Genomic DNA, 25,383 nt, shown 5'->3' with positions numbered 1-25,383 from the left:
CTAATCTGAGAGCCACTTTATCAGTTAGGGTCACTGACATGCATTCTATCTGTGTTCACATTGCCAGAAGAATCTCAAGAAAGATCAAACGAGAACATCCAGCTGGAGAGAATGCTTCATGTCCTACAGGCCAAATATGTCGCCTCTTAAGGAGCAGGTATGGGTTATATGGTATTTCAAGTTGTACGCCCTCACGGCTTTTGATGAAATACACAAGTGTATGCGTATTTAGGTGGTATTATCCATCTGCACTCATGGCAGAATGACCTAGGTCTTTTACTTGTGGAGATACGGGGGTGGGACATGGCTTTCGTCTCTGGGTCCGCACATAAAGTTGACCCGTGTCCGTCCCCGCCCGAATTCGAACCTGCGACCTTAGTCCAATGCTCTACCAACTGAGCTACCCCCACACCCCCCCCCCCCCCCGCCCCCACCCAGAGAACCTCCAGCACCTGCATTGGAAGTTGTATTTCAAAGTTACGGCGACGGCTTCAGTGATTGGCACAATATGTTACAAACAAAATTGTATATTCAGCATGTTAAAAGAGGCTTGAGTAACCTAAAACAAGATATGTCCTCATTACATATACAGGGATCGCGTTTACGCACGAATTTTGCGTATTTGACGCATTTCAAAAGTCGCTGACGCGTTTTTTTCGCCGCGCCGCGTAAGCCATACGCAAAAATATTGTAACTTTTTCTTGTCTTCACGCAGCGCTTTTGCTCTGACTTAATAATCACCCGATCCTGAAACTGACTATAGGGCTCGAGAAGTGACGACACACATGAAATCTGCGCGTCAAAACTAAAGTCCGTTTCTTTTTGCATCGAAGTATCGCAAACGAACGTAACGAGGGTATTACCAGATAATGTCTTGTCGGATAATGAAACAGACATTAGCTGCTCTCCCATCTCGCGCTTCCAAAAGGCGGAAAGTGTGTCTGGTCGTATTAGAGCGGGAAACAATATCATGCTCATTAGCATGCAAGGCCCGAAGGTTGGAGACAGCAGGGGTGTTATTCGACAGGCGTGCGCGGAGTTCGACAGGAAAACTCGCAGTATTTAGGTAAGGAGTGTCTTAAAGTCTTTCGTGCGTGTTTTGTTTGTGTCTGTACGTGTTTTCGTAGTACGCAAAAATATTGGTCCGTGACGCGTTTTTTTCGTTTCGTTGCGTATGACTTACGCGTTTTTTAAAAAGCTAGCGCGATCCCTGCATATACATATATTTATATACCATATGGATTATAGTGTTTTTAAGAAATCATTAGTCATCGACACATACAGGGCAAATACATATGTTTTATTTAATGTTTTTAACAGAAAAGGTAAGGGAAATAACTCATTTTTATATCAATTATACAACAGTAGCTAGAGTGATTGGCACAATATTTTACGGAAAAACTCGATATACAGGACGTTCAAATAGGCTTTAAAACATGTAATGAGAGATTCACTGATTGCTTGACATATATGAAGTATAGTGTAGTGAAATATTCATGTGTTCCAGACATCTTCAGGGCACATATTTCTTGCCTTCGGAGAAAAAGTAAGGGAAAAAACTCCTTGTATAAAGGAAGCAAATGACATCCCAAATCAGGGAAAGTAACTTGCATTCACTAGTATGCCCATAACACAAACACTACCATTACACTGCAAGGTTAATTTATCACAAAACATTCGACCCAGTGAAGTCCTGAATATAAAGGAATATGTGACAATAAAAGGCATGATTAGGATGTACCATAGCAAAATCAACCAACATTTCAAAACGTGTTCACAAGTTGTCTGATCTTATGAAGATACAGATGCCAACATCAATGACATTGCTGACTGAAGGAATCCCAGTGACATCCATTGCAAGCACATATAATTATCTGAATGGTTGGCTTTCCAACAGAAACAAAACGTTAACAGGTAGCACTTAGCGTGAAGCAGGTTTACAACAATAATAAGAACAAGAAGAACAAGAACTTAATCCGCCATATAGAATAAAAGACATTGGTATTTGTCCTGGAGTGGAACCACTCATAAATCCATACACATCTTGTGTATACGATAAAATAATGTATCTGTATAAGTATTGTACCCACTGCTGGTGAGAGGAAATATCTCTAGCTGCACTCCTTCCATCTCTTGACTTTCATTGCCTCCTCTCTATCCGCACCCTATCCATGCGTCAATTGAGACCAGTTTGAAATGACACAGCAGAAAATACCATGGAACAGGGCATACATTTGTCCATTCACGTTTTCCAGGTGAATCCTTAGCAACAATAAACCTGTTAGTGAATAACTTCAGTGGGAATTATTATCTGCTTTTCATTGGTTCCCAGTATGGCAAGGAAATGTCTCTGCACATTATATAATGTGTAGGCATACTATGCACACAATAATGTAAGTCTTTTTTCAATTGTTCATCAGTCAAGTATTAGCAGTGTGCATGGCAGGCCTCACCCATATCAGTTGTGAAGTCGAGCGAGAGAAAGACCTTAATCTGCCAGTACCATCCGCTCCAAAGTTACCTCCTTGGTCCAAGTACACAATCACTTTTCGTTCAAGGCCCCATATGTTTTCCTCGCGTACTACTGTTACTGCGTCAGAGCTATCAATCTTTTCTGTCTTCTGTAAGACCGTAGTTGCAGCCGTTGGAGATGCTTCTTGCATTTCAGCATCGCTCTTGAAAGAGTCTCCATCGACGCCTATCAGGGCATTGTCAATTATGAAATTCGATCCTCCAGCATCACGACTTGTTGTAGATATCATTTCTGCCCTGCTATTCTCGTCTGTAAAACTGCCTCTAGTTTTCGTTTCTGATACTCCTGACGTCCGAGTCGACATCTCAGCAAGCATTCTGATGGTTTCCGTATCATCCTCACCTACCTTACGCGTGGGGATAAAGGTTGACAAGGACTGAAGACCCCGAATGAAAGGTGCTGGTGAGTTGTTGTGGTCGTCAGTGGTGGTGGCTCTGCAGTCGATGGTGCTTCCAAGGACAAAGACATCGTTGAAGGTGAGACTGCCCTGACCGGGAGCAGCGTAGTCATGACGACCTGAATCATAACAACCACAGTGTATAGTACACCAATTGATATAATCTGCACGTTTGATTTTGATTTGAAGTTTAGGAAATATTGACTGAAAAAAATATTGAGAAAAAAATGAAAAAAAGACCCCCAATGTAAGAAGTAACTGAATATCACATGTGTGTTCAGCTCTGTCATTGCTGTGACTTATCAGTGAGAATGCTTTTGAATGTGTCATTATAAATCTGTGCTTGCCTGAATAAAAAAATTGTTGAAAAAAAAGACCCCCCAATGTAATACTCCCTCCCTTTTAAGACCCTGTTTTCTCAGACTTTCTGTTCATAACCTTAGCAAATTAACACCCATTTTAAGACTCCCTCCTTGTTTTCAAGCTTCAGTGTGGACTTTCTAATGTTTATGTTTTTCGGTACAGATTTGTGGCTTCTGTTTCCAAGCTCTGTTGTGAAAGCCACAGAAAAAATGTTTCCCTGAGATTAACAGAACACTTTCAGAATCAAGAATCAAAACTTGACTAAATGTAAAAAAGCAAAGGGTCTCGTAATTAGATGCTGATTTTCCTACAAGAGAAGCAAAACGACTCCGACTACCAAAACACACACACACACACACACACAAACACTCACACACACACACAAACACAAACACACACACGCACGCACAAACATACGCACCCACACACACACACACACACGCACATACGCACACACGCACACACGCATACACACACACACACACACACATTGGAGACTCACCGACATGCAGTTTCTCCAGCAGCTTTTTAGCTACTTGACGTCCACATTCTTCACACCTCCAGGGGTAGTCGAAGCCTTGCGTCACATGGCCATGCCTCTTTTTGCAGCGACGGTGATAGTGCTCCACAACTAGCACAGGTGGACCTGTACTCACCAGTTGAACTGTAGGACGGCTGAAAGAGGGCACCTTCCCATCACTCAGATCCCAAGCCTGCTGAACCTCTGCCACGACCGAGGGAGGGCACCTGAGCGGTTCAGTGAGCTTCCTTACTTTGTCCTGCATGTCGTCTGGTATTTCAAGGTCTACGCCGGCAGCCCAAAGCTTGACTGTGATGTAGGAGTCTTGTGGGTCTTTTAACGCCTTGAACAGCTTGGAGACGACCACGCTGAAATATAAACAGCATATTAGTGTGTGTCATAACTGTTCACACACACACACACACACACACACACACACACACAGACACAGACACACATACACACACAAAGACACACACAGAGAGAGTGACACACACACACACGCACACCTCACCAAAATTAGTCACAACGATGCATACACTTAATATTTTAAACACATAAAACAGGCATCATTTTACTGTAAAAGCACAACATTGTATAATGTCTTTGCTTGTTACAAAGACATAATTATACTTACCAGTTGGCCTCATCAGCCAGGATGTGAACTGCTTTGTTTTGATTTGTTGTGGCGTGCTGTCTCAGCACCTGCACCAAAGACCTGAGTTTCTGTTCTCCCCCTTCCTTCCATTCGTCCCTGTAGCTATCCCAAACGTCGAGCAGTGTGATGAGATGCACGCTGTCATTGCCTCGTCGAGCACTCTTCCTCAGCTGGTAAGACACCAGAAAGCCGGCTGCCGCGCCGTCAGAACTGGTTTGCAGGACGAAGACGATTTTGCAGTCTTCACTCAGCCATTGCACACCTTTTAACACCAAAACCACAGTTTTGGCTGTACCTGGAGGACCGTGAAGGATTCTGACATCATCCTCTTCGTCCTCATCTGGTCTCTCTTCCAAGACTTCCAGCTGGCTCGGGAAGAGCGCCAGCCTTGTGAAATCTCTGCCAAACTCTTCTCCAACCGCGTGAACCATGTGACCTTGGGTCCAGATCTGTAGTCTTGGCTGTCTTCCCAGGAACATCTTTACCGTGGTTAAAGGCAAGGAAAACCTACAGAGAGGTACACATGTCAACTTTGAATTACCATGGTATTTCGTTTACGCTGCATAACTTTGGTACTAAAGGTATTCAATTTCAAGTGCTTTCATGAATAAGTGCAAGAAAAATAACTCAGTGCTAAAACGACCTCTCAGCAGATTTTTTTATTGAGAACATTTTATTTAATAACCTTCTTCACCACCAACATCCTATAAAAGGTTAACCTCAAATCTGATGTCATAAAAAAAGTGAAAGCAGTATTGGCAGACTAAATAAGAAAGAGCTAAGAACCCCCATCTTGACTGAGCTTTGGCTTACACTCGGTTTTTGGCTCACGTAAGTGTAGCATATGCGGTCGTAACTTTGTCTGTCTGTCCGTGCGTGCGTGTATGTGTGTGTGTGTGTGTGTGTGTGTGTGTGTGTGTGTGTGTGTGTGTGTGTGTGTGTGTGTTTGTGCGTGTGTATGTCTGTGGTAGAAACTTTAACATTTCGTCATTTGAAGACGTCACATTATGGCGTAAGATGGTTAGACGTCACGTAAAGGAATTACTGAAAGTCTCGGTCATTGTTATTTTGAGCGGGCCGAGACATGCAGACAGACAGATCTAGATCTAGTGTCTCTCTTTCTTGCACAGTGTCACCTATGCTTACTGTGTGTGTGTGTGTATGTGTGACGGAGTGATTGAGTTTGTGTTACTGTTTGTCTATTTCTTACGTGAGCCTTGAAGGCTTCGCCTCTTGTTTTTTATGGAGGAGGATTTCAGTACAATTTGGACATAACTAATCCCAATATAAATCAGGGGTGGGACTCTCATGTATCCATAATCCACTACTGGCAATAGTATGATTCAATGCATTGAAGCTCAGCATGATTATTAGTTATCAGGAGTTTTCAGTCAGCACAATTTAACTCTCAAGCCTCCAATGTTCTATTCCATCTTCAGTTCTCTCCATATCATTCAGTCAACAAGTTATAGATACTGTGATGAAATGGGACGCGGAAAAATAGATTACTCCAGCGGAATTCGTAAGTTGTGTCCGCGGAAATCCGCGGATTCGCGGAAAAGTTCCATCCCTGATAAATACGCTATGCGTGCATCAGTCTTCATATCTCAACGGTACTGGACATGTATGTGACCTCAAACAACTTTAGCCGAATTGTGAAAACTATATTGCAATACAAATCCAAAAACAAAAAGACTGCCAACGTACCAACATTCAGAAAAAAAACCCACAAGAAAGGTATGTTGTTGGAACGTTCCTTTCTTGTTTTTTGATTATATATTGTAATACAATAACAGACCTTACCTCGCAACGAGTTGTTTGTAAACGCTTTGTCCTTTCATCGCAGGGTCCCCTCCTTCCTTGCGGTTGAGACAGGCCGACCACCAGCTTTCCAGTCTTGTGTCATCTGCCATGTCATCCTCGCACAGAAACAGTTGGCTAAAATCCACCCCTGGCTCCATACCCAGGCATTGTTCCAGCTTCTGCATCTGTATGAGATCAAATAACCAAAGGGCCAAAGTAAGCGCTCTAATTGCATACATGTGTAATGGAGTAAGCAAGAGTTTTACGGAATCAATCTTCTGGGACCCCCCGCGGGTTAGGGGGAAGAATTTACCCGATGCTCCCCAGTATGTCGTAAGAGGCGACTAACGGATTCTGTTTCTCCTTTTACCCTTGTTAAGTGTTTCTTGTATAGAATATAGTCAATGTTTGTAAAGATTTTAGTCAAGCAGTATGTAAGAAATGTTAAGTCCTTTGTACTGGAAACTTGCATTCTCCCAGTATTGTAGTACGTTGCAAGCCCCTGGAGCAATTTTTTTTATTAGTGCTTTTGTGAACAAGAAACAATTAACAAGTGGCTCTATCCCATCCTCCCCCTTTCCCCGTCGCGATATAACCTTGAACGGTTGAAAACGACGTTAAACACCAAATAAATAAAGAAAGAAAGAAATCTTCTGGGACCTGAGAGAATAACAATCCTTAAAATGAACAAGCGACTTTCATCCTCAAAAAAACATCTGTGTGGTAAATACCAAGACAAATGGTGCGACTGGTACTTTTAACTGATATGTTTACTATCAAAATATATCATTATACCCATTTTTATGTGTGGCACAGATGTAAAACAGTCTTGTTTTTAAATACAGGTTATGTTGTCATTTTACTGCGGATTCAACTTGAATTTGAGTAAAGCTAATCTGATTTTGCATATTTTCGGCACATGAGCCCCTGTAGCCTACATTGGAATGTATAAATTTACTTTTGTGAGTTTGTTAGATGGAGAAACAGAACAATGACAAAATGTTTCTACTAAGTCTGATATGCAGGACATCACATCAGGCCTTTTGTTCCAAGAGAAAGTCACTCCACATTTTGACAGTGCAGTTATTTTAGTAGTTGTAAACTGTGCATCGTGATGCAGTTTTGTAAGTCAAAAGAATGGAGGTAGTTCAATTTCTAAATAACAGTGTTTGGCGGTGCAAGAATGCAAAAGTTTAGCTGAAATCAGAAGCTGATGTGAACCTAAACCTGGGTACACTTTTTTTCAAATATTCACAAGTTTCCTCACTTAGAGTTGTACCTTTACTTCCATGCAGTGCATGCTACAGTCAGTACAGCTATGCATATATGTGCATGTATCACACAATCAAAACAGGGTCGGACGGGCGCAGTGGCGTGGTGGTAAGACGTCGGCCTCCTAATCGGGAGGTCGTGAGTTCGAATCCTGGTCGCTGCCGCCTGGTGGGTTAAGAGTGGAGATTTTTCCGATCTCCCAGGTCAACTTATGTGCAGACCTGCTAGTGATTTAACCCCCTTCGTGTGTACACGCAAGCACAAGACCAAGTGCGCACGGAAAAGATCCTGTAATCCATGTCGGAGTTCGGTGGGTTATGGAAACACGAAAATACCCAGCATGCCTACTCAACGAAGGCGGAGTGAGCTGACTATGCTCTCATAGTATAGTGTGGGGAACCCAAATGGACAAACGAGCTCACACCTAACCAGAAAAATTCTGGAACGCTGAAGAAGAAGAAAACAGGGCAAATAGTCTTTCGTAGGGCATATAATATAAGCGTTCGCTTGAGTTCCTGTCCCTGTTGTTTCTCGTTTTATTATTGTATCATGTTTAATTGAATTAAAACTTGTTTAAATAGTCTTCCTTGTGTATGATGAATTTCATAGTCAGATTAATTGTTGGGTTGTTGATGAAGATGTGAAGTTTTCATGTTGTATTATCGAATTGGAGACGGAAGAAAAGATAAGAACACGCTATTGCAGTTTTCTGACTTTTGATTTTGACCCTCACTATTTATGCTTTAACATCTACCCGATCAATAAAGAAACAAGTCGCGTAAGGCGAAAATACAATATTTAGTCAAGTAGCTGCCATTTTTCAGCAAGACCGTATACTCGTAGCATCGTCAGTCCACCGCTCATAGCAAAGGCAGTGAAATTGACAAGAAGAGCGGGGTAGTAGTTGCGCTAAGAAGGATAGCACGCTTTTCTGTACCTCTCTTTGTTTTAACTTTCTGAGCGTGTTTTTAATCCAAACATATCATATCTATATGTTTTTGGAATCAGGAAACGACAAGGAATAAGATGAAAGTGTTTTTGAATTGATTTGGACAATTTAATTTTGATAATAATTTTTATATATTTAATTTTCAGAGCTTGTTTTTAATCCGAATATAACATATTTATATGTTTTTGGAATCAGCAAATGATGGAAAATAAGATAAACGTAAATTTGGATCGTTTTATACATTTTTTTTCCTTTTTTTACAATTTTCAGATTTTTAATGACCAAAGTCATTAATTAATTTTTAAGCCACCAAGCTGAAATGCAATACCGAACCCCGGGCTTCGTCGAAGATTACTTGACCAAAATTTGAACCAATTTGGTTGAAAAATGAGGGCGTGACAGTGCCGCCTCAACTTTCACGAAAAGCCGGATATGACGTCATCAAAGACATTTATCAAAAAAATGAAAAAAACGTTCGGGGATTTCATACCCAGGAACTCTCATGTCAAATTTCATAAAGATCGGTCCAGTAGTTTAGTCTGAATCGCTCTACACACACACACACACACACACACACACGCACGCACGCACGCACATACACCACGACCCTCGTTTCGATTCCCCCTCGATGTTAAAATATTTAGTCAAAACTTGACTAAATATAAAAATGAAGACGGTTTATAGAAATCAATTCTACATGACATATCTTTTACCACAGAGATGGAGTGTCACATAAAGGTTTCTCCTTTATTAATTTTGTCTATGATCACCAAGGTTCAGGCTTGTTACTAAAGATTGCTTGTGTTTCATACTAATGATGATAATCATCAGGGGTGGGACCCTCGCGCCCCCTAATTGGCGTAGAGGCGCGTCCCCCGGGTGGTGGATGGGGGAGCCTTCTCTACTAACTTCTGAGAGAAGGTCGCATCACTCTCGATGCCGTGAACCTAATTAGGATCTTTTTCTTCTTTCTTCTCTATTTCTGCCTCCCCAAAGTCCGTTTACTTTCCTTTTCTCACCCATAAAATTCTTCACGTATTACCCTTGTTAAGTGGTTCTTGTATAGAATATAGTCAATGTTTGTAAAGATTTTAGTCAAGCAGTATGTAAGAAATGTTTAGTCCTTTGTACTGGAAACTTGCATTCTCCCAGTAAGGTCATATATTGTACTACTGTACTGGAGCAATTTTTTGATTAGTGCTTTTGTGAACAAGAAACACTTAACAAGTGGCTCTATCCCATCTCCCCCCTTTCCCCGATCCCATCTCCCTCCTTTCCCTCGTCGCAATATAACCTTCGTGGTTGAAAACGACGTTAAACACCAAATAAAGAAAGAAAGAAAGAAAGGGGTGGGACTCTCCTGTGTTAAAAAACGAGGAAATCCCTTTTTCTAGGGGTGTTCGGGGGCATGCTCCCCCGAATATTTTTTAAATGGTACATTAAAATCTGTGCAATCTTGTGCATTCTGAGACTAAAATTCAACTCGTTTTGGATCAGGTAAAAAAAAAAATTCTCCTCACCCCCCCAAAAAAACACAAAAAAACAACAACACCAAACCCAACCCAACCAAACAAAAAACCACTTTCACACAACAATGGTAACATTGTAATGGTTCATACTAAAGTAATGAACCATGTATCCATAATCCAATACTGGCAATAGTATGATCCAAGTGACGCCCCAATGCATTGAAGCTCAATATGACAGCCTAATTTAACTCTCAAGCCTCCAGTGTTCTGTTCCATCTTCACTTCTCTCCATATCATTCAGTCAACAAGTTATAGATACTGTGATGAAATGGGACGCAGAAACAAAAGATTACCCCAGCGGAATTCGTAAGTTGTGTCCGCGGAAATCCGCGGATAAGTCCCACCCCTGAATCATTGAAAGAAAATACATTATGTTTGATTTTAAGCTATGTATTCTCTGCCCTCCCCCCCCTACCCTACCTACCCCACCCAGACGTGAGGTAATCTCATTTATAAAAGTACAACAGTGAGACAAATCACTCTTAATCAACTCCTTACTTCACATGCTAAAATGCTCATGTACAAACAACAGGGGTGAACAATTCACAAAAAGACACAGTCAAAGCAATACTTCAGAAAATGAATTTCTGCACGAAATTCTAATCTGAGCTAGCAAATAACGAAAACATAAGCGTACACATTACACAAATATGTAAAGAGAGGCAGAGTTTCCTACTTTACTTACAATTGCACCATCTCTGAGCAGTGCCTGAAGATCATCTTTTATGACGTTTGGAAAAAGAATAGTCTTGCGGATGGTCACAGCAGGCGCTCCTTCTACGTTTGGTAGAATGAATTCCTTCACTACACGTTCAGCTTCGTTCAGATAATCTACGGCGTTGTTAATATCATTGTGAAGCTCGTCAGGGTCCTTGCTAGTTTTGCCTACAACTGCACCCATAAGGACTCCATGGTCACGGTGAATGACCAGCAAGTCGGCGAGGTCTTTCTTCAGATCCCAAACAACCTGTGCCGCAGTACTGCTCACTGCGTTGTTGTTAATGTCTGTGGCACCAGCGTACAGACTTTTGTACAAACCACACCTGGCTTCAGTCATAACTACCATGGCTTCTTTGTGATTTTTACTTTTGCTTTCAGCTTTCTCTTTGATCTGATTCATGCAAAAGTGTATTCTTTTTAGAATGTTGTCTACGGATAACGATTCTTTGGACTCCATGTTTCTGTCGGTGTTCTTTTCAGAAAGTTCTTTTCCAGTTTTTAGTATCTTCACTTTTTGTTCTCCTATGCTGACCTCCTGGGCATGTACAGTATTGAAATGAAGAGGAGGGATGATATAACTCTCTGTATCAAGGTGTGGAAACCAGGCGCTCAAAAACTCAGCCTGTGACACACAAACACAAACACACACACACACACACACACACACACTCATACACACACACACACACTCATACACACACATTCACACGCACATACACACACATATATACACATACACACACACATTCACCCGCACATACACACACATATATATACACACACACACACACACACACACACACACACACACACACACACACACACACACACACACACACACACACATTAGTTATACATGAAATATGAAATGTGTTTTTGAAAGTGACTTTAACCATTTCTAAAGAAAATGTTTTATAAACGTACAGGGACATTCTTCATTTTAAACTGAAACAAACTCTCCTTCCTTGCATATCAAAAACATATATTTATTCCAATGCAGCATAACGTTTGTGCTGTATCAGACTCTTTCTGTCAGCATTTACTCCAGTTACGTATGCAGCATGGCAATTTGTCCAAGGTGAGGTATTGCCCTTATTGACTACTATGTCAAAACCATCGCATCTGGCAGGTGGCTACTCTTTGTATTACGGTTAGTGTTGTTAGTTTTAATTGCAATCCTTAACTCTTAGTAAATGTGATGTTTCTTATCTCTGTGATCGCCTGACACTGCATGTGAATTTTCCTGTTTTTATAAGGACAGTACCATTTTGAGTCTTGAGTCTTGTCTTGAGTCTTGTCTTGAGTCTTGTCTTGAGTCTTGTCTCGAGTCTTGTCTTGAGTCTTGTTTCGAGTCTTGTTTCGAGTCTTGTCTTGAGTCTTGTCTTGAGTCTTGTCTCGAGTCTTGTCTTGAGTCTTGTCTTGAGTCTTGTCTTGAGTCTTGTCTCGAGTCTTGTCTCGAGTCTTGTCTCGAGTCTTGTCTCGAGTCTTGTCTCGAGTCTTGTCTTGAGTCTTGTCTTGAGTCTTGTCTTGAGTCTTGTCTTGAGTCTTGTCTTGAGTCTTGTCTTGAGTCTTGTCTTGAGTCTTGTCTTGAGTCTTTTAAACTCTTGAAGGCAACAACAATTTTCAATTTATGACCAGCCAGAAGTTGGGGTTTGGGGGGGGGACAGGGGCATTTTGAAAGTAATAGTGGGTGGAGCGGGGGGTGGGAGTGGGGGGAGGGTGCATGAGTGGGTGGGGTGGACTACAGGTCAAGGGTTTCTGGACAATTGCTTATCAAACTGCAGGGCAGACACGGCCACTGCAGACAGACTTTTGTTTTTTACATTATTTTTTGTAATATATCATATTATCCCAATGGTGTGAAAGTCGGGTCGCTTCCTCCCAACAAGAGTCGCGCTACCCAGGTATATACGTGTTTAGGTGTAATCAGCCACTTGCACTTATGGCAGAATGACCGAGGTCTTTTACGGGCCACTATGGTAACACGGAGATGGGACATGGATGCCGTCTCTGAGTCTGCATATAAATTTGACCCATGTCCGTCCCTGTCTGGATCTTATCACTAAACAACTTACCTCCCCAGGTTTCCCTGTTACTTGTACACGCTCCCAGAGACGGAGTGTTTCACCTGGGGCTGAAAGCAAGGAGGCTACCGTTTAAACAAGTATTGCTTCATTTTCAGCAGTTACATATATAACTCAACGAATACATGAACACATTTACAAATGAATATAAATATGGATGAATGTGTGTGTGAGAGAGAAAATGAAACAAGTCGCGTAAGGCGAAAATACAACATTTAGTCAAGTAGCTGTCGAACTCACAGAATGAAACGGAACGCAATGAAATTTTTCAGCAAGACCGTATACTCGCTGCATCGTCAGTCCACCGCTCATGGCAAAGGCAGAGAAATTGACAAGAAGAGCGATTTAGTAGTTGCGCTGAGAAGGATAGCACGCTTTTCTGTACCTCTCTTCGTTTTAACTTTCTGAGCGTGTTTTTAATCCAAACATATCATATCTATATGTTTTTGGAATCAGGAACCGACAGGGAATAAGATGAAAGTGATTTTACATTGATTTCGACGATTTAATTTTGATAATAATTTTTATATTTTTAATTTTCAGAGCTTGTTTTTAATCTAAATATAACATATTTATATGTTTTTGGAATCAGAAAATGATGGAAAATAAGATGATCGTAAATTTGAATCGTTTTATTAAAAAAATAATTTTTTTACAATTTTCCGATTTTTAATGACCAAAGTCATTAATTAATTTTGAAGCCACCAAGCTGAAATGCAATACCGAAGTCCGGGCTTCGTCGAAAACTACTTGACGAAAATTTCAACCAATTTGGTTGAAAAATGAGAGCGTGACAGTGCCGCCTCAACTTTCACGAAAAGCCGGATATGACGTCATCAAAGACATTTATCAAAAAAAAAGAAAAAAAGTTCGGGGATATCAATCCCAGGAACTCTCATGTCAAATTTCATAAAGATCGGTCCAGTAGTTTGGTCTGAATCGCTCTACACACACGCACGCACGCACGCACACACACACATACACCACGACCCTCGTTTCGATTCCCCCTCTATGTTAAAACATTTAGTCAAAACTTGACTAAATGTAAAAAATGAAAAAAGAAAAACAAGAGAGAGAGAGAGAGAGAGAGAGAGAGAGAGAGAGAGAGAGAGAGAGAGAGAGAGAGACAGACAGACAGACAGACAGACAGATAGACAGACTGTATTGTGAGAGACATGAAGACGGACACAGAAATGCACTGAGAGAGACAGACATAAAAAAACAAAGCGTCAGTCAGAATGATCAACAAACTGAACTATAAACTTACAAAACAGACTGTCATTACACTATACATGTATGGAGTGTAGCGTTTTTCATGTCAGCGTCCGACGAACAACGATCATTCGTTCAGCGAAACCAGTAGAGCCTATCATATTCACTAAGGTGCTTATAACTATATTAGGATATGCGCCATATAAACATGCTATCATTATTATTTAAGTTATTGAGAAATCCCAGTGCACTAAGGATACGGATAAGCATAACTGTGTGGTCAGGTCGTGTAAGATCTACTTTTGTGTGGGCTGTCTCAAGTGTGTCGTGCTTTCGTCACACGCAAACTCTTGTTTTAATTTCTGTTGGTAAATTCTAGTGTAGCGTTAAGCTAAAAAGTGATGATCTTTCAAAGAGACCTCATTTGAACTCGGAGAAAGGACTGTGTTCACAGTAATTTGCGATTCAAAACCTCCAGTCGAGCTTCGACGGATTGACTGTGCAGAGTGGTGCCCCTTGAATTGACTCCAATGACTTGTCGACGGTTATCACATTTTATTTGGTATGTTTCTCTTGTTGTATCTTCACTCATCGGGGAGTCCGGTACTAAATATGAACGGTAAGAATGCTCTGAACTCTACACGTATTATATTCCCATCGTTTTTTTGTTCACATTTGCCCAACATGTTAATTTGCTGAGCGGGGTTTATGTCGTCTGCTAGGCTAGGGCAATCGAACCACTGCAGTCTCATTTCAAAAACAAATATTGCTCGTCACGTTGCATAGAGTCTGCACGCATGAGGCAGGCTGGTAATAAGTCTTATATATGATAAGAACGTTCTGAACCCTACACGTTTTCGATTCCGATTGTTGTTGCCTTGGAATAATAATTCGGAAACCATTCATTTACTGAACTGATGCAGTCGTATTTCAGTGTAGTCTGCTGCGTATGATAGAGTCGATCGAGTCAGTCGACTTCCAAATGCTGGTCTAGCTGGTACGTTATCGGAATAACACTTGTGTTTTCTATTAGCTGCTGGGAATTGTATACTAACTCATCATTTGGTAATGTGGATAATAAGCTACATGCCACTAACACGGCATATGAGAAGAATCTATGCAAGTCGAAAATGAAATGAGACGCAGCGGCTTCTATTTTTTAGATCAGTGGCACTGTGGCACAGGCACATGCAATCTGTCCGAAAAAAACCCACTTCTGCTTTAATAGGAAGGTTTCCGCCAGTTATCTCTCTTTGAGGTTTTGGGTGCTTACAAAGTACCGTGCCCCTTGCGGGGGCATCACACATGGCGACAAGTGATGCGACGGAAGGAATTTGTGCAACAAACTTTGCTACTTTTGACGTACCTAGATTAAAAAGGTATCTTCAAGAGAGAGGAATTACGATAACTGGATACACGAAGAACAGCTTGATCCAGTTGGCAAAGTGTGCGGAACAACTGCAAGTGCCCACCGACCCCAATAACCAGAACGTGTGTGTGTGCAAGGTGAGGTGCGGGGCAAGTTGAAGGCAATCGGTTTTCCCGTTGAGGATCCTTTCTCATTGACTTTTGCAAACAGTTTTGTTCATGCGCCAAAGATTGGACTTTTTGATATATTCGGCTTTCTCATTCAGCAATGTTTATTCACCATTTTCTCTGCTGGTTCATGTGGTTTCACGCGCAGACCGAAGTTGCACTGAGGTTACAAAGCAGGGTCAAGCTGATAGCTTCGGGACGACCACAGTCTACACAGGATTTATTTTGTATTCGGCTTTAGAATCGGGTGCAAAGTGACTCGATCTCTGTGTGTACTTCAAGTCAACTTTTCATTCTCCATACACACAGTGCACTTTGCCAGTCACCTGAAGAACACAGGATTTCGTGCAGTCCCACTACTAAAAGGGACGAAGTATGCCCCCAGAAAATGTCCCGCCAAAAGGGGAATAGCCGGAATCAGTCGACGTCACAAGCAGGGTCAAGGGGAAGGTCGGCTGGGCGGACAGGAGACTATTGAGAAGCAGGACATTTATGGTCATTTGGTATTGTGAAGAATATAAGCTGCATGTCATTAATAAATTCTGAGGATGAGAGTACAGTCTCGCTTAGGCAAAGGGCGGAAGAATACGCTCTGTGGAAAAGTTAGCGCACTCTTGGAGTGCGCTAACAGTTTTAGCGCATCGCCATTAGCCAATCAACTGGTTCACATCAGTCATGTGACACCAGTACTTACTGACAATTAGTATTAATATTGGTGTGCCCTCCATAGCACAGTTAGCTAGCGCAACACTGTTGTTGTCAGAAAATGCTCCTCAATTTGAGTGTGTGTGTTTGTTTATTTCGTTTGTTCGCCGTTTGTCGATCATATTTTTTCTTTATAAATTCGGTATTGCACAGTCTATGTTGGTTTATTGAAATGTTCGTAAACTTGTCATTTACCATCTTGTTTGTAACCGTGAAACACGTATTTCAACACTGTTGTTTGCAGAAAATCCTTTTTTCATAACATGAAAATGAAGCACTGCAGTACTTTTAAAAATATAAGCAACGAGCGTGCGCAGAAAAAAGATCCTAGCAACACTTCTTTTGAACTGGCCTGCTTCAACACCAGTTAAACGACAGGCGATGTTCTTAATGGTTACAAACAAGTGCTTAAAATGGCATACCGAATTCGATTTCCGGCAGAGCTGACGCGGCTGTAGATATGTCATTTTTCTCATCACTTGCATCATCGTCAGGACGCAGTGTCACAGTTGCCCATTCTTCGGTTTTATTCCTTGATGGTTCGAAGATCAGCCTTGGCTCTGGCTTCAAATCTCGTTTAGCTTGTGTCTTCACGTCACTGCAAGTGTATGTTGTGTTACAAATCACCCGATGCAGACAGGATCAATAGAGAGACAGCAACATCAATTGGTGTGCGCATCAATCCAATTCAAATTTCGTAACTACCCATTTTTAATAATGCATACCGCAAAGCCATATTTGCCATCAAAATGTTAATACATCACATTTAAAACTCAAGCCTTGTTGCAGTCTACATGTGTATTGTCCTTCATAAGAATTAAATATGAACTTGCTCATAGGTATATCATCATGAAAAGTATAATATCATATGATATCATGCTCCTTCTCTTCTTCTTCCCTCTCCCCTTTAATCATGAAACAAAAGAGTAACAATCTTACCGTATCAGCTTTTCAATATTGTCATCATCGCTCGTAATTACAACTCCAGTGTTGTAACTGAATCTCAATGCAGCCTCCAGGACGGCGACCTTGACCTTGAAATCTGCACTTCGGGGGCAACGGAGTTCACCAGACTGACGTAGCGTCTCAATCGCCAAAGAGAGGCCAGCACTCCACGGATCGTCTAACAGCAACATACTGACCTAGATTTAAAGCAACACACACACACAAACACATAGTGAATTAGTTGGTGTGTTGATTCAATAACAAAAAGGTTGATAATATTGATAAAACACACAATACTCCCTGACCTTTTTTGGGCACACGCACATTTACATGAGCTTTTTATCTCACAAATTCTGTCTATTTGCGCATTGCATTGATATGTGATGGGGTCAAAACCTGCATATTTGACTGAACACCAACATAATCATTTCAAATCGGTTTTTTTTCAAGCACCAGCTTCTGAGTATTGAAGAAATAATAAACATTCTATCGGCCTGTAGTGTTGTTACTGACAATATCGTTATTTATTGAGTCACCTTGTGGTGAGGTATGTGCGCGTTATAAATTCTCGTATTATTATTTAAGTTATTGAGACAAAGAGATTTATAGAGCAAATCTTGAGAATAATTATTGAACTCAGCGCTTTGCGCTTCGATTAATAATTCATTTTCTCGATTTGCTCTATAAATCTCTTAGTACATTGTGATGTCTCAATAACTTAAATAATAATACGAGAATTTATAACGCGCACATACCTCTTCAATAAATTTGCAGCTAAAGATAAAAATAACAGATAATTTCTTCACATAATTTTTTTAAAACAAGTGACCGCCACGTCCCTCTGCCAGACCAACCAGCAACAATTAATTTTTGTTATGTTGAATGTCTAACCCTTATTAGTTCATTCAACTTTTTGTTCAAACACGTATTAATGAATGATTACCTTATTATGTGTTGTCTTGCTTTGTAGGAGGTAGGGCAGGTGCGATCCACTGGCAAGGGCTTGCACTGCCCATTGAATGTCAGCGAAACTTTCTGAAGTCATTTCAACTCTTCCCTTGAAGAATATCCTGGTAAAGTCCAGTTGTTCTTGCACGGCCGTGCGGATCCCGCTACACGTTGCATCATTTATGTCAAGAGTAAAACGCAATATGGCAAAGTCCGAACTGGAAAAGTTGGCGAGTGAAGACTTAAGTCGCTGTGCACAGTTGATAGTGTATTCATTTACAGTCTCAATATCTTCATGTTTCATAGCACTATCTGTCCTGTCTCGTGGGCGAACGACAGAGGCGAGAATCACAGGCCTTTGCTCAGCGAGAAAAAGTATTTGGGTTGCTAATGCTTTGGGTCGTTTTTTCCCCGCGTACAGATTCAAATCAATGGCTAATGTATCTGCTATCCATACTGCCGACCTAAAACTCATGGACGTATCATTGTCTCCGACACCCCAGTGTGCAAAAGATTCCAGAACTCTTTTGTTCAATTCAGGTTCCTTTTCCTTTTTCAGGCGATTTACCAGTGTCTGCTTCGCATCTTGCAAGGTTTCCTCCGCTACCTTGCTTTCTTCAAGATCTAGTAACAAAACAAAACCAACCAAAAAACCCACGTACGCGCGCGCACACACACACACACACACACACACACACACATACACACACACACACACACACACAGTATAAAACACCAATGATTTTTGTTATCCAACCTTTTGACTTTACACATCTAGCACTAACCTTAAAAAAACTGCAGTTACAACTATGCACACAAGCATTTACTCGGGAAACATTGCATCAATGATACGCCACACACACACACACGCACACACACAAACACACACGCACACAAACACATACACCACACACACACACACACACCACACACACATATATACACGCACACAAACACATACACCACACACACACACACACACACACACATTGCTGACAATCAATAATCTAGCAAACAGTGTGTTGACATACACATAAAAAGGCACACACAAGTACCTTGTAATCACCTAGTATCGAGTTAACACCCCCCCCCTCTTCAGCATTGGGTATGATATCCAGTTACCACACACGCCGAACTTCAGGGCGAACATTGTGCATTAGGGGGTAAGGAAGCAAGGTTATGCACGGGTATCAGAGTAGACCTATGTCACAGGCTCACGTTACACATGTAATGCATACAACCATGTGAATGGTATTTGGTCTATGCATTACCTTTGTTGGCTTTCTTTTGGTAGACTGATGTACGAAAAAACGGCTTACATCCTTGACAGTCTACTTTTTCACTGTATTCGTTAGAATCAACTGAAATGTAGAATACACATGTTAGCTATATTGTTACACGTAAAACGACATGCGTATACATGTACATAGTCTATGTTTGATAGGCTGGAGGCTGGGTTATAAAAACAACAAGCGAAAGATCAGACACGCAAAGGGAAAAGTAAACAAAACAAAAGCACTTAAAACAATTAAAACAAGAAACGAAACAGACATGAATAAATGAATAAATCGATAAATCAATAAATAAATCGATAAATAAAGAGTAGAATGGTAACAATTAGCACACAAACAACAACACATTTCTTTAAACAACAATTGAGTAAAAGACAAGGGTTTTCCTGTTTTCATTTCGAAAAGAAGCATTCGCACTTGCGTTGAAAAGTTGTACAGAAATCGCGAATGGGTAAGTATTACAGAAAGCAAGCGTGTGTCTCCGCCGAATGTACACAATTTAGTTATACTCCGCGCTGTTCAGAAACATCAATCCAAATAGTAAATACATTCTTGTAAAGCGACAAGTTTATCTGGAAAAAGCAAATTTCTTACATTTTTCAATTTGCAGAAAGTGCTTCAAGTACGTTGATTCTGCGATTGGATCCATCAGCAAACCTTCCGACAACATAAAAGGAAAATGTAAACAACTTGTCATTAGACGATTTTTGGAGAAAACTCTGTTAGGATTTGCAAGCATTGTGACAGAGTTGCGCCCCACTTAAAACATCTCTTGAACACAGGAAACACACGGTCGACCATTTAAAACCACGATCGTAGCGTATAACTGACTCCAATCTGTATGTTATGCAGTTTTCTACGATATGATGCCGTTTTCTGCAAATAATCTGCACATCAGAGCCTTGATTTTCTTGATTAACCTAGCTGCTAAGCATGTGTATTAGTTTAACACGCTGCCGTTACCTCAACCTCAACCGGCACATATGTGACCCTCCACAACGGAATGAGTCGCATGTCACCTTTGCATGATTTTCATATTTTTACATTTTCATAAAGAGTTTCTTATGCTCTATCCAGTGGTGAAAACCGTTTTCGAAAAGAGCGAAAACTGTTTGAGTTATAAGCCTGTGACTAAGGTGACCCTCACACTGTTACCAGACACTCCCCGGACTTATATTAAGCCTAGCGCAGAACCGCGCGAGGTGACATGCGACTCATTTCGTGGTGGAGGGTCACGTATGTACGTCATCTCAGTCAAAACGAGCTGACAGCTAACACTTGGGACAAGCGATCCAGTATTGCCGCAACAAATCTTTAACTGCGATGTGTTTACTTTCAAAAGAAATGGGGTCATAGCGAGTGGACACTGCATAACATACACATAGGATTCAGTTATTCGCTGCGATCGTTCTTTTAACTGTATAGTCGACCATGTGCTTTCTGTGTGTACGAGGTTGTGTTAGTGAGGCGGCACTCTTGTACAACACTTGTAAATATTGACAGTTATATATCCGAAAAACGTCCATATGCTTTTAAGACGACCCACCTAAAGTGACATGGCGTCGTTATTGCCAGGCAAAACAGTGACAGACAGTGGACGTTTGCAGGTTGAACAAGATTCTTTTCTGCTGAAGTCTGCACTTTGATTACTTGCACCTTGTGTAGTACATAGTGCGTGTGTGTGATCATGCTTTATAGTGCATTGTGTTATTCGTTATAAATGTATGTGTGTGATTGCACTGTAAATAATGTTATGTTGGTGTATTTTGTCCAATGATTGTCCAGCGCTCTGAGCTGGATACATGCGCTTTATAAATATTATGCGTGATTATTATTACCTGGAATAATAGGCCGTGAAAGGTAAATATGCGCCGAAATGGCTGCAATCTACTGGCCGTATAAAATTTCATCTCACACGGCATCACTGCAGAGCGCCTAGAACTGTACCCACGGAATATGCGCGATATAAGACTCATTGATTGATTGATTGATTATTATTACCTTTTGGGTTACGTGTGCATTTTCACAGTAGAATCTTAACCTTTGTGAATTTAAATTTCAAGGGAGGTTGACGATTCAGGTCTTCTGACGAAATAAAACAACTAGCCCTTTCTTTCAAAGGTTGTAATGACGACGACTGTTCAAAAGTTTATTGAATTAACTAAACAGTCTCACACATAAGTTCTGTGGACTAACATGTCGAATTAATTTTGGCATTCTGCACTTTTATGAACATGAATAACAAATTACTTGGAATTAACCTGTTTGGTATATTACAACTGCGTGTTCGCTTACACTAAGCAAACCTCAAACCTAATCAAAATAACGATGCAGATGCCAATTTTAAGTTGTTTTAGGGCCAACCGCGCAAGATGATACCCCATCATACACTCTGAAGATTTTCTTTTCTTTTCTTTATGAATCCAACGAGTCAGAAGCATTGAGCAGAGATTAACCACACACAGAACAAAAAGTGAGCACATGTCTTGTTATGTTAAGATAAGGACTAAACTGCCAACTGGCAAAATGGAGAATGGAGTGGACACGGACCTGTTATTGTTGATGTATAGCAGTCAGTGTGGGTCAAATCAAAACATAATACAATAAAACAAAATGTCAAAACTGACTTACCTATGGAGTCGTGCAACAGTCTTGAAACCAAGTGTTACTGTCTGGCATCTGTCTCGAGAGTCCGAGAAAAAATTCCCTCTTTCTTGTTGCTGCAATTACTGGAGAATCCCTCCGTACGGTGGTGCTTTCTGACACCTCATATGTAGGCTGGTAAATGCAAGTATTGTCAGAGGGGATCAGTCGCACACACTCTCTCGATGCAATCCTTCCCCGATAGTTCTTGAACTGTCTTTCCGTCTGGCATGTAGCTCACAGGCCCCTTTTTCGTGAAGACATAACCAGGAAAGTGTTTTACATAGATTTCAACAACACAGCAATCTGTGTGACATCGTTCGATGGGGTGGAATTTGACGTCGACTGCATGTTGCGGCTTGATACTGTCATGCCAGTACAGGCTAGCAGCAGCTGTCTGTATTTTCTGGGCGAGAAGGCGTCTAACGTGTTCCTGCAGTACGAGGTCCTCTTGGTACAAAAACACACCTGTGTTGAACTCCTGCTGGACATCGGATTCTCTGGCTACCAAGAATGTTTCATTTTCTTCTAAGCTGCTCTTCCAAATAATAGGACCGTCGTTGTCGTTGTCGCTCTTTACCTCCAAACTCCACCTTTCACCTTCTACTTTGTTTTTCCCACAGGAAGACCACTTTTTAGGTGGACGAAATTCTTTTCCTTCTTGAACTCCAAAATATACTGAACCCCCCGAGTCAAGCTTTGCTAACGCCGTGATGTAACTGTCCAAACTGCAGTCCTTCCACATATATTTGAAGAGCTGCTTTGCAGTGTCCTCAAAAGTAACATTTGGGATCGTAGGAGAAGGAAGATACTGCTTAATGGTCGACCCAGTTACACTCTTTGCTTCTACGTCAACAGATTCGCTGAAAGCATATTCACGGATGCTTGGGGTTGCTTGGGAATTGATGATTGTTTCCTTTATCTTCACTACCCTTTTTTCGTGATCAGGAAAAAGCAGAGTTCTTTCTTTCGTCGGCTTGCTTTCACTGTAGTCACGCCTACCTGCTTTAGCTGCTTGTTTAAACTGCTGTTGTAAAATCTGCCGTAACTGGCCCTGTGATGGGTCAACCAGTCCTTTGTCAACAGATAGTTTGGTTTCGAACGCGAAAACACTCCATGGTCGTCCCTTGACGGATTTCACCCGAAATATCACATGGCGTTCATCAGAGAAGTTGACCTCAAAATTATCTGTATAGCATGAATTGTCAGGAATTAACTTAGACAATCTGTCGCCAACCTTTTGATGAAATAGTCCCAAACCTTGTGGTGACGTTGCATGAACAAAAGCTATTCCTGTCCCACTATTTAGACAAGCATTTATACGCTTAAGAAATTCGTCAATGTGAGTGCTGGTTCCGTCAAGCAGATTCTCGGGCAACGGAAATCCTGCACAGACACCCTCAGGAATGGCAGCGAGCTTATCACAGGTATCACACGATTCTTCATCGGAAGCCTGTTCCATTGGACCGTTGGGCCTGTAAAATGCTCATCGGGACTGATATGCTGAGCTCTGCAAAATAAACAATATGATCTTGGCAATTTTAATGACGAAACTCATTAAATGTTTTTAAGCTTGCAAGCTGAAGTGCAATCCCATAGTCTGAAATTAGTCAAAGATTGCTTGACCTTAATTTCAATCAGTTTGATTGGAAAATGAGGGCGTTGTAACGCCGCCTCAATTTTAGTTAGCGTTGCACAGCTAAAGTTAACGGGTGCCGCCTGTCAACTCTTAATTAGAAGTGTCCTTCTTCTTCTTTGTTCATGGGCTTAGACTCCAACGTTCACTCATGTTTTAGCACGAGTGGATTTTTACGTGTATGACCGTTTTTACCCCGCCATTCAGGCAGCATACGCCGATTTCGGGGGAAACATGCTGGGTATGTTCGTGTTTCTATAACCCACCGAACTCTGCCATGGATTACAGGATCTTTTCCGTGCGTACTTGGTCTTGTGCTTGCGTGTACACACGAAGGGGGTTAAGTCACTAGCAGGTCTGCACGTAAGTTGACCTGGGAGATCGGAAAAAGCTCCACTCTTAACCCACCAAGCGGCAGCGACCGGGATTCGAACTCACGACCTCCCGAGTAGGAGGCCGACGTCTTACCACCACGCCACTGCGCCCGTCATAAGTGTCCTTGAAAGAGACAAGAGCATTCAGAATCGAGCTATTATTGCTCATTTCTGTGAGCCATGGATTTGCAGAGAATTGCAGACCTGCCCATCAAGTACTAATGCACAGTTCCTTCTTGAAATAGCATACTATTGAATTGTAAGTGTATTATACCTTTTATTGTCAGCAAGTTCTGGTGACACATGACTGATGTGAAATTGTTGATTGGCTAATGGCAATGCGATTAAAACTGTTCCAGAGAGCGTATTCTTCTGCCCTTTGGCACAGCGAGGCTGTGTCCCTTCTTTCAACTTGCGAAAATTCTTCTGATGTTGTTAGTGACATGTAGCTTATTTTCTCCAAATTACCAAATGGTGCTTGACCCTAATGTTCCCGAGGAGGAAAACAGAATTATTTTGTTCTGATTGGTTTAATGCGCCTGTGAGGCTATTCCTCTTCTTTCGACTTGCGAAGATTCTTCTAATCCGCGGTCCGTGTTAGTGGCGTTTAGCTTATCGTCTCCACATTACCAAACAATGATTGTTGACCCTACAATATCCCGCGGCTAAACGCAGTAGGTTTTTTTCTGACGTATTTCAATCTGGACCATGCAGCATTTGGAAGTCGACTGATTCGATAGACTGTCCTACTCACACATGTAGCAGACGACATGCAGCGTCAGTTTAGTCCTTAAATGGTCGGTTTTCACATATTTCAAGACAACTGCGATGTAAAAAGAACACGCGAAGGCTTCAAAACATTCTTACCATGTAATCATTGCACCAATGAATGCAGGTACAATGCGATAAATAACCTGCCAATTTTATTGTTTGCAAATGAGGGAATTAACGTGTCACTTTGCGTCGTTCAACATCAGGGGACGTCACTCAAATGCTTGGGGGTCATTCATTTTTGGGGAGCATGTTTGTTTTTGTTTTACCAATAATTAACTGCATACTAAAGTGAAACTGTATGCTCACGGGTACATTTAGCATAACTGTACCTCATACTGTTAGTTGCTAATCGATAAAACGGTGAAGAGGGTAATCAAATCGTAAAATGTATGGTCGGCGATTCAACCGTCAATACTCCCGAAATGTGCAAAGCCCCCCCTCCCACACACACACACACAAGTAGATCTAACTCTAACTGTCTACAATAATT

The 25,383-nt window shown here is 41.3% G+C and overlaps 1 protein-coding gene across 1 annotated transcript; it reads right to left on the bottom strand.

Annotated features, from left to right (window-relative positions):
* Positions 1-600: 600 nt before the first annotated feature.
* Positions 601-23,628, bottom strand: LOC138956596 (uncharacterized). The gene is made up of 12 exons (XM_070327914.1): positions 22,098-23,628; positions 20,061-20,123; positions 19,446-19,535; positions 18,170-18,798; positions 17,221-17,423; positions 16,704-16,879; positions 12,820-12,878; positions 10,710-11,366; positions 6,275-6,459; positions 4,451-4,978; positions 3,796-4,181; positions 601-3,049 (listed from the first exon to the last, which is right to left on the bottom strand). The coding sequence occupies exons 2-12, from the start codon at positions 20,113-20,115 to the stop codon at positions 2,421-2,423; spliced, it is 3,597 nt and encodes a 1,198-aa protein (XP_070184015.1). The 5' UTR covers positions 20,116-20,123; positions 22,098-23,628; the 3' UTR covers positions 601-2,420.
* Positions 23,629-25,383: the final 1,755 nt, after the last annotated feature.

Source organism: Littorina saxatilis, unplaced genomic scaffold (assembly GCF_037325665.1).
Source record: "Littorina saxatilis isolate snail1 unplaced genomic scaffold, US_GU_Lsax_2.0 scaffold_74, whole genome shotgun sequence".
NCBI lineage: Eukaryota > Metazoa > Mollusca > Gastropoda > Littorinimorpha > Littorinidae > Littorina > Littorina saxatilis.
The sequence above is the reverse complement of the archived record's forward strand: the minus strand, read 5'-3'. Positions and strand labels throughout refer to the sequence as shown.